The 9,928-nt window shown below is 49.7% G+C and overlaps 1 protein-coding gene across 3 annotated transcripts; it reads right to left on the bottom strand.

Annotated features, from left to right (window-relative positions):
* Positions 1-498: 498 nt before the first annotated feature.
* On the bottom strand, positions 499-9,847 carry igsf5a (immunoglobulin superfamily, member 5a). Of its 3 annotated transcripts, XM_072706696.1 has the most exons (10): positions 8,930-9,034; positions 8,415-8,553; positions 8,041-8,135; positions 7,571-7,882; positions 4,620-4,913; positions 3,334-3,462; positions 1,820-1,844; positions 1,592-1,656; positions 1,305-1,369; positions 499-890 (listed from the first exon to the last, which is right to left on the bottom strand). In XM_072706696.1, exons 3-10 carry the CDS (start codon positions 8,081-8,083, stop codon positions 792-794), a joined length of 1,032 nt encoding a protein of 343 aa, XP_072562797.1. In that variant the 5' UTR covers positions 8,084-8,135; positions 8,415-8,553; positions 8,930-9,034; the 3' UTR covers positions 499-791. The 3 variants fall into 3 exon arrangements, with proteins under 3 accessions (XP_072562797.1, XP_023700578.2, XP_023700579.2); XM_023844810.2 differs by lacking the exon at positions 8,415-8,553 and having other exon boundaries at positions 8,930-9,847; XM_023844811.2 differs by having other exon boundaries at positions 8,041-8,553.
* Between the last annotated feature and the right edge of the window lie 81 nt (positions 9,848-9,928).

Here is a 9,928-nt window from a genome sequence, read left to right as displayed (position 1 = left end):
TTCAAATAATAAATAAATAGCTAGCAAGTACCATTAACAGATCATAGCTAGCCAGTTAGGGGAACATGCCGCTTCAGCATCCACTAAATAAAGAATGTTTATTTTATATGTAGTGTAGTGACTGTTTATGGCCAGCAGGGCCATAACTTGTGGTGGGGGTCTGATCCTGGGACAGCATCCCACAAACACGGGCATATGGATGGACTGTTTCTCCCTTGCCGCTTTTACTCCTGCACTCGTGTGGTTGTAAATGATCCTGCTTCACTGTCATCTTCACTAATTTGCTTATGAAAGCGACATATTGAGCGTCTCCCGCGTGGGAGCGAGGAAGACGCTGCGTGAAAAGGACAGGACACCGGAAACAGGGCCTCTGCGCTATTACAGAAGGCAGCGTGTGAGCCGGACGGCTCGTGCCGCGCTCGTGCACGAAAGCGCCGTGGCTCACGGTCATGAAGGTGCAAAGGTAAAAATGACAAAAATAGAAACCACAGAGCCGAATAGTGAAATATCATTATAATTAAAGGATTGTCAGAAAAAATGTCAACAATAAAAAAACAACAAAAGCAATTAGAGATTTAATAAAATAGGGTTTTTAAAAATATAAAAATAAAGTACTTGTTAAGGTGTTCTCCCTGCGGACAGTTCCTGGGAATTCTGTCTTCCGAGCCGCACCGAATGTTCATGATGAGATCCTTCACCCTGCTGATGTCACTCATACATCAAGAGGGCACTTCATCTCCAGTAAGATGCCCCTTCCAGGTGGGGGCGCCCTCGCGCCGGTGGGCCGGCGCTCACACGATGGTGGCGTACCGAGCTTTCTTCATGCCGCTGTGCTGTGCGTACAGGTTGCCGGGGCTGTCAGCGTCATGGGGACGGACAGCATTTGGAATCTGCAGGGGTGAGGGTGGAGGGGGTCAGGGTCAAAGGTCATGGCAGGAGGACAGCGCTGGCGATGCTGCAAGCCTGTGCTCCCCCTGCTGGTCATGGATGGAACTCGGGAAACGTCTATTTTTAAGAGAGTGGGCCGATAAAGACAATAAAGGTTTGTCAAGCTAAACCTTTAGCTAGGTGTTAAAATATATGTATTATAAACTGGCTCCCATGTGATTTCATCTCTAAATATCCTGGTGTTACACTGAGATTATGCTTTAGAAACTTCCAGCACACGCGTGCATCTGGAGGACAGGAAGTGAACACCTGCTCGTCCTCCAGCACACAGCTCAAGGCCTTGTGTAACGTCTCATCAAGGCGGAAGCGTTTGTGTCGGTTCGGAGGGTGACTGGGCCAGGTCGAGCTCATCTTACCGGGAGACCGTTGATGGAAGCAGACTGGGACGCGACACTGTCATTTAGCTGGCCATTGGCGGCACCTTAAGAGAGCGTGGGAGAGGGCGATGCCCGTTATCAATTATCCTTTTCGAGAATATCATCCATGTGTGGTCACAGCGCTGATTTTCCAAGATGGCTGACAGGCTTCACCGCGTCATGTGACTTTTACAGCTAGAAGATTCATTAGCATGGATGGTGCACAAACCGCAGCATTTTCAGCCTTTTATACATTTTATTTTTCAGCCTATATGGCTGAGACTCACCCGCGCGGCTGTCGGCGGAGTAGCCCAGGTTGTCTGCACCCTGCCCTCTGTCCCTCTGTGCCTTCCTGGGGTCAACAAAGGTCAAAATACAAAACCAGCTCAATATCTCTATCAGGTCTTGATCTGCTGAAATAATTTGAATTAGTGCTCCGAACCCAAACGTTCCCTAAGTGATACACACCAATACACCCCCAGCTTTGTATGTGCGGTTTTATCCGAAACTCTTACCTCATCTCGTCTTCGTATCTGGAATCTATAATAGAAGGAGACAAAGGCTGAATGAACACATTTTATCTGCAGTTGAACCAGGGCGAGTCAGTGAGAGGTGGTGAACCAACCCAAACCCTAATCAGGACACCCCCACAGTGCAGGGTGGGGTATACGGCACCCTCACAAGCGTTCAGCGTGTTCAACACGCACCTGGTGTCCAACAGCAGAAGAGAAAAGTCCTGCACTGTCTCATCAGCTTTCATTTCCATACTCTGACTTGAACATGCAAACAGACGCTCCTCACTTAACGGCCGAGTTTCATTCCTACGACTAGATCATACTGCACTGGTAGTAGGTTTGCGTCAACCATCTTCAGATATTGTTTCAATGTCATCTTTGCACCATTTATAACATTTTTAGCATATTTATAAATGTTTCCAGCAGGTAATCATTTTTATTTATTTTCGTCAACATCGTGTACTATGTGGCAGACGATAAAATATCTATAAAAATCTATACACGAAATATGTACTCTTGGAGATTGTGAAGGCTAGTGTAGTGAATAGTGAGCGACTGCGGGAACGAGACTAAGACTGAGAGAGGGTGATGAGAGACGAGAAGCTTGGCGCTGAGACGCCCCGCATACAATACCGACTGGCCGGGGAGTTGGTCATAGGTCCAGGTAGGTCGTTAAGTGAGGAGTGTCTGTTATAACACATGATCCGATCGCTCAGAAAGAGATCAGCTGGATGTGTTTGAACCCGCGCAGCTCTTGTGTTCTTAGTCTGTCCTGGTCCGCGAACGGTGGTTCCCCGCTTGTCATCAGTGGCAAAGCGGTGGAACAAATCAGCAATGGAAAGAAAAACTGCAGGCAGTTGTAAAGCGACGTTAAGCCTGGGAACCTACAGAGACTGTATGAGTTTCCTTGTTATCGAATTCACCCAGGCTGTTCTGGGAAGCGACCGTGAACCTCTCTTCTTCCGGGGAGGCTCTTTTTTCGAGAACTTCAGGGGACATCATCCAAGCTACCGCTGTGGGGGGAGCGGGCGACCCCTTATTGGCCGGCTGCTAAACAGGGAATATTGCTAATCTCCCACGTAGCGAAGGCTAATCATTATAATGGTAGACTAGGGTTGTGTTAGGTTGTGGTAAAATACTATATAAAAAACTAAATACTCGTCTTCACAAACATTGTCTGTAATAGACTTGCATTACACATCACTGTATTGCCCTCATCACTGAGTTTTTGGGTCAGAGCTGTGTTTTCACTCACTGGTGTCCGAGGATGTTACAGTCATCTCATTTACATGAGCTGAGTAAGCATTGGCTCGAACCCGATCCGGCCCCCAGCTGTCACGATAATGCCCACCGCTGGCTGCACCCCATGCCATGGCTGCTGCTGACTCATTGACATATGCAAACTCATCATTGAGCACCCCTAGAGGGCGACAGTGAGCAAGACCTCCAGAGCCAGTTAGGGCTCTACTGTCTTGGCCTGTTGCTCCTGGAGGATGGAGCAGCAAGATACATACGTGTGGAATTTTTCCTTTGGCAGTAGCAGCAGACAACGATGATGATGATGATGGCCAGCAGCAAGACGGCGCCCACGGTGACGGTGACGGCAATGACCACGGTCAGGTTTATGTATTGCGGTTGGGCCTCTGGGAGAGGGGGGCGAAGAAGGGGAGCAGGAGGAAAGCAAGACGAGAGGTGAAACGTGTCACAACACACCCAAAAGTACGCCCAGAGACCATGGTGACAGTATTCACGTGTCTCCATGGGAACCAAAGGTGTGCTTGAAGTTATGCATCCAAGGACAGATAGTTGGATATAGTGGATGAAGATTTGGACTGGAAGGTCAGTCAGTAGCCGGGTTCACAGGGTCCTCAGAGCTGAACTTGCCGTTATGAGGTCCATCCCTCAGTGTCATACAAATGCTGTCCCCCCCCAGCTCTGGGAACCCAAACACTGCAGATTTCTCTTCCAAATCTGTGCTAACTGACTCATTCACTTGGTCATCCTGACTTTCAGGCCTCGGGCAGCTGAATCGCTGCTATCGCTGCTGTTATAATAATAATCATTATAATAATAACTATCATTAATAACCAATGGGCCACTTCAGAGGGTCCAGAGTCCCGGGTTTGAGTTGGAGGACAGGTTAACAAACACAGAGGCCATTCAGTCCCCGGCTGGGGGGGCCGTGAACCCATCTGAAGGGTCAGCTTCACATTTGTTGGGTGGAACGTTGATTTTCAACCATTTTTTACCTTTCGATGACCCGCCCTGGGGAGCCGGGGGTGTGTGTGTTAGGGAGGTCTGTACTGTGAACCGAAACACCCCACCGCGCAGAGAGATCAGATCGCATGGCGCGTGACGTCAGGTGACAGGATGCTGTAATCTCTAGCAATCTCATTGGTATCAAATTCAGCCCCATCTCTGAGTTGGCCCGGGGTGATATGGAGCAGGTGGGGACTAAAGTGCTACTTTAAGTAGCATTTTGCCAACCCCCAGTAACTTATCACTCTCACAATTTAACACTTGCAGTGTCACTGCTCAGTCATTTAACATCAGGGTTGATCAGAGGATTTTTAAAGTGACGGGAATGAGAGTGGGCCACGATTCATACAGGGGCCCAACCTTATTAACCAATGATATGTTTTGAATCGGTGAGTGACTGGACAGGGGGCACTCCGGAGGCCAATCAGCTTTCAGCTGTGGGCAGTGACCCTGAGGCCCCGCCCCTGTATACACCCCTGAAGCCCTGCCAGTGTCACCCCTTTAACTGTTGCTCTGCAGCCCCTCAGGCGGAGTCTCTCACCGACAGTGAGGAAGGCACTGCTCGTCAGAGGAGTGGTCAGGGCGGGCACTGCAGCCAGGCACGTCACGATGATGCTGTTGCTGGCGACGATGCCCAGCGTGCTGGTGGAATCAAAGAGGTCCTGTCCGACCGGCAGGATACTGATGTTGTAGCTGTCCGCACTGGCTAAGCTGCCCCCTTCAGTCCAGGATATAATGGGTGCAGGGTACCATCCCAGGGCACTGCACTGGAAGTAGGCCAGCTCTCCATGTGTAGCGGTCTTGTTTATGTCAGTGATGTGAACTGTCCCACTTACTGGAGGGAAATACAGGAAAGCTATTAAGTCAGTACCTATGGTTCTTAGCCTAGTAAAGATACAGAATACATCACATGTTACATCCGACACTGTTATCTTGCCACATAAATGGAGTCAGTTTAAAAGTGAGTGAGCACACACTGTGAATTTAACATCATTTAAAAGACTGAAACAGTGCTACTGTAACCAACTCTTTCTATTGGCCAGAAGTAGCAACGACATTGCAGAGGGGATTATATTCCCCGATTTGACAAAACACATCGGTCATGAGGTCCGTACCACTGAGTCATTCCTAAAAATCGCCAGGGACGATCTTGGATGTCCCAGACCTGTCCTGCTCACCGACGATCCCAAATCCTGATCTTACCATGCCGGCCACGATGACGCATCTCAGTCACTGTCCCTGATGTATTTGATATTATGGGATGCTTGTCCTGTTTTTTTTTATGCTTTTAATGGCCGGCAGGAGTGCCGCTAGAGATTTGGGGCCCGTGAACCATAAATCTAAGACATTATCGCTCACCCTGCGGCGTGCCAACAATAACGGGGGTAATGCAGGAGGAGAAGGGAGAGGAGGAGGAGGTGCGGACGGCACTCCTGGTGCTGGTCCAGACCGCGGTGTGAGGGTAAAATATTGCAGCGAGTATTAGAGCACTGCATCAGCACCTACCCCCCCACCCCCCCACGCTACAGTATATCACTGCATGTAGATGGAGCATCAGGCAGGTCAGCAGATCCCCAAAGAAAGTGCAGGGGGGAGACCTTATTATCACTGGCCTGGGGGGAGGTGGCCTCCCCCCTCTCTATCACCCACTCTCTCTATCCCCCCTCTCTTTCTCTCTCCCCTCCCTCTCTCTCTCTCGCTCCATAATCTCTCTCCCTCTCCCTTCCACTCACCCACTCTCTCTCTTCCTCTCCCCTTCTCTCTCACCCCATCTCTCCATCTCTTCCCGTCTCTCTATCACCCTCTCTTCCTCTCTCTCCCCCATCTCTCTCCCCTCCCTCCCACTCTCTCTCTCTCCCTCTCCCCTTCTCTCTCACCCCATCTCTCTCTCCATCTCTCTCCATTCCCTCTCTCTCCCTCGCTCTCTCTCTCCCCCCTCTGGGCTCTGACCTAATACCCTATAGGGCTGTCAGACACACTGCATTTCAGCTAGACAGCCTCAGGCACTCTGGCGTTGACCCATCACTCTCTTTTTGCCTCCTGTTAACAAGCCTGTGTCCATGTCCAGACTGCAAACAGATGCAGCAAAGTCACCCTAAATCTAGATCTCCAACCTTTGGAGAGGGTCTCCACAAGACTCCCTGCTCATAGACAAATCCATGTTCATGCATTTCTGTTTGCCATGGAACGGCATGGAGGGAACACAGCTGGATCTGACGCCCCTGCTCTTAGCGTCGCGAACTGGAGGTGAAGATGAGGAGAAGGTTGAAAAGCATACCATCAGCTGATCACAGAGAGCTGAAGAGCAAAGCATTATTTCTGCACCTCAGTCTCCTGAACACTGGGGGGCGCTGAATAGGTACCAGCAAGTAGCTGAATACAAGCCCTCACATTCAACCCAAGCCAACCCGACATGCCTCTGTTCATCCTGATGATTAGGACTGATCGTTTTGTTACTTATGTGAAATAAAAGCCATTTACTGGTAGGACAGTTACAGAGCAACAATGTGCTTATTTGACCATTTATGATTATGCTACATTATTCCCATGCAGAAAAAGACAAGAGTCTCCCAGCGGCTGCAGACCCAGCCTGGATATGGTGGTAGTTGTCATTTCCACTATCAGTGTCAGAGAATAAACAACCTGCATTGTTTGAAAAGTACCTCAAACGCGCACAGCTGTCGTTCCCTGGGGTGCAGCCAGCCCCAGCTCACCAGGCACTTCAAAGTGACAGTTTTGCTCTAAGGGATCTTTTTAGCTGCATGTTAAACAATGTATATTCATATCATTTCACCAGTTGCTGAAATGCCCATGAATTACACTGTAACACTCGCTATTCTCCCTCTCTTTAAAACCTGAAACGACAATGTCCCCCCTCCCCCCGCGGAATGCACCCACAGCAAACACACCCCTCCCTTGTTCTGATCGATAAAGGAGTTCTTTGAGGTTTACGTCACTGTTTGCCAAAGTAATAGAAACCACAACACGAACCGTCAGACTCTTTGGCCCCGCCCCCTGAACTTTAACCTTTCATAATCACTTCCTGTCCACCTTCCCCACATACAGGAAACTGTGAGGATCCAGGAGCTTTTTATGAAAGGGACCCGAGAATAAGAAGCACGTGACCTTTCTCATGGTGTGCCCTGCGTCTGCTCCTAGATGTTCCAACCAAGCACTTGGTTAATTAGCCACAGCTGAATAATAAATTAATATATTGTACCTTGTCCAAAATGTCATGCATTTTGAGAAAGCAGGGTGAGCCAGTCCCTGGAGCAATTGGGTGTTACAGGTCTTGCTTAGGACCCCAAAAGTGAAATCATTCTGCTGACCCTGGGTTTTGAACCAGTAACCTTCTGATGACAGGAGCAGCATCCTAACCCATTGAACCACATACCATTCCCACAAGTGTAAAATTAAAAAAATAGATGTAAAATAAAAATTCCTGGTGCTCTGAGGGGTCTCTGGGTTTGTCGGCATAGGGTCGCGACCCACCTTGTACGGACAGCTGGGCATTTACTTTCTGGATGTTCTGCACATCACAGGTAACCTCTCCCATGTCGGTGCGCTTCACACCCAGGATATTGATCTCCCAGATCGAAAGCGTGTCGGTGCTGTAGTTGAGTGCGGTGAAGCGCGGGTCGTTGGACAGGATTCCATGGTCCTTGCTCACAGTCAACACCACATTGCCGTTCAGCAGCCAGCTCATTACCACCCACTTCTGGTCCACGCTGCAGTTGAAGGTAGCGTTGGACCCTCTGAGGACTGTGGCCATCTGGGGATCCAGCTGCACCTCGGCCAGTGCCCCTGGGAAAAGAAACACGGCTCACTGCGGCCCGTCCGACCAATCATCCATCCATCCATCCATCCATCCATCCAACATCTTCTCCCAGGTAGCCTGCAGTCCCCTGTACAGGAGGCTAGTCTTAAAAGCAATAGAAGCTTCTTTAAAAAAAGACACGCACCTGCTGCGCACAATATCAGAAGGATGCGGAGGGGGGGCCCCATCTCGTTGTCACGGAGACCCCAGCGGCAGCATCCAAAGCCAGGGGTCGGGCTTCTGTACAGAGCGAGGGGAGGGTCTGGGTGAGGGCTCATTTGGGAGAGAGAGTGCAAACCTGCCCCCCATGTAACACCCTGTAATGCTGACGGTTCCTCGCCCAGGTTGACCCCCGCATAGGAAAATCACGAAACCCTTCTTCTGTCTGCCTGTGTGTGAAGGCCTCCTTCGCCGAAATTTAACACCCATCTTTAACAGCCTCCCCTGAACACCTGAGCTCTCCGTGTGTCCCCACAACATGTCCGCCTGGCGGGGTTCGAGGCATGCGGCTCCACTTACCTGAGCGATCGGCAGGCGTAGGAGCAGCGGCAGGCAGATTCTGCTTGTTATAACACCTTTCCGGAGCGACTGAAGCCAATCGGCACTTGGAGTGAGATTATATCACGCGAGCGGGCGTCCCCAATTCCGAAACGGACGCCTGGCGGAGAGTGTGAATCCTTATATCGCTTTCAAAGACTGAACTTCCCAGAAACTCAAAGTACATCAATGATGAAATCTATTTTTACAGGCCGTCTTCCTGTATCTGCGGTACAATGGGACGTGTGTTTCTTCAGCAAGCACGAAAGGCTTGGAACGTGTGTTAGTTTTGTTTTCATGCGAGAATGTTTGAAGGACCTTTCCTTCCTCTCACCGGTCTGGTGGCCGGATGAATGCCTCACTTTCACCGCACTGTTATCTGACCAGATAACGAGTTTTTGGGGTCGGCTGGCTCAGAACCTTTACCCCTCAGAACCTGACATCCGCACAGAAATTCCCACATTCAGAGCAAAATCGTGAACCTTCCCAGTACTTACCTGGGGATGATTTTGGGTATGAAACGCAGTCCTGACAGCTGCCCTGTGATACCCCCGTCGCAGCTACTGCCCATGTCAATATGGGACCAAAGTCCAGCCTTTCCTGGCTTCGTACCGATGAAGCGCATGCTCCATATCTTAAACACCGCTGAGATAACGCCCCACCTACCTCACAGTACCGTATCTGCTGGCCAGAGGAGCCTGTTGTCGTGTCATTTTGGGGTGGAGCCTCCCAAGAACCAGCCTCCACGCCCACTTGTCCTCTCCAGGTTCCGAGAGCCCCCGGCCGCCTGCTTATTTAGAGGGCCACGTCGCATTTTCCGGGCACCGATCCTATCGGCCGTGCTGCATTCCTGTCAGCCTCCCAGAGGCCGAACACGAGGCCGTCCAGCGGCATCCTGTGGCTTAGAACATGCCAGCTTCCAAACTGCCATTGTGTCCTGAAATACACGCGCACAATGCAACACAAATGGAGCACAATGGATGCTCCTCGAGGATGCATTCCGGCCTGGTGCTGAAATGCGATGAAATGTTGATGGGACGCTGTGTTGGAATGACTCATTGGGGTGCGAGTCCACCAAGTTACTTTACTTAAATCTGATTTCATTGTAGGGGAAAAGATCTGTGACAAAGTATGATGTGATTAAGTAATAAGTGTGATAAGTACAGGCTAAATGTACAGGCTAAATGTACAGGCTAAATGTAAAAATCTGCTCACATCACACTTACTCAATAATTAACAGTTATGGGGCTAAAAACACAAGTATAAAAGTATAAATTGTACATTTATAAACAGAAGTAATTGATAATATCATCCATCCATCTTCCAACTGCATATCCTGGCTATTTCCTGGAGCTTCTCCCAGGGTAGGACACACACACACACACACACACATATACACAGACAGACACTCTCTCTCTCACACACACACACACACACACACACATATACACAGACAGACACTCTCTCTCACACACACACAAACATATACACAGACA

Source organism: Paramormyrops kingsleyae, chromosome 24 (genome assembly GCF_048594095.1).
Source record: "Paramormyrops kingsleyae isolate MSU_618 chromosome 24, PKINGS_0.4, whole genome shotgun sequence".
Lineage (NCBI taxonomy): Eukaryota > Metazoa > Chordata > Actinopteri > Osteoglossiformes > Mormyridae > Paramormyrops > Paramormyrops kingsleyae.
The sequence above is the reverse complement of the archived record's forward strand: the minus strand, read 5'-3'. Positions and strand labels throughout refer to the sequence as shown.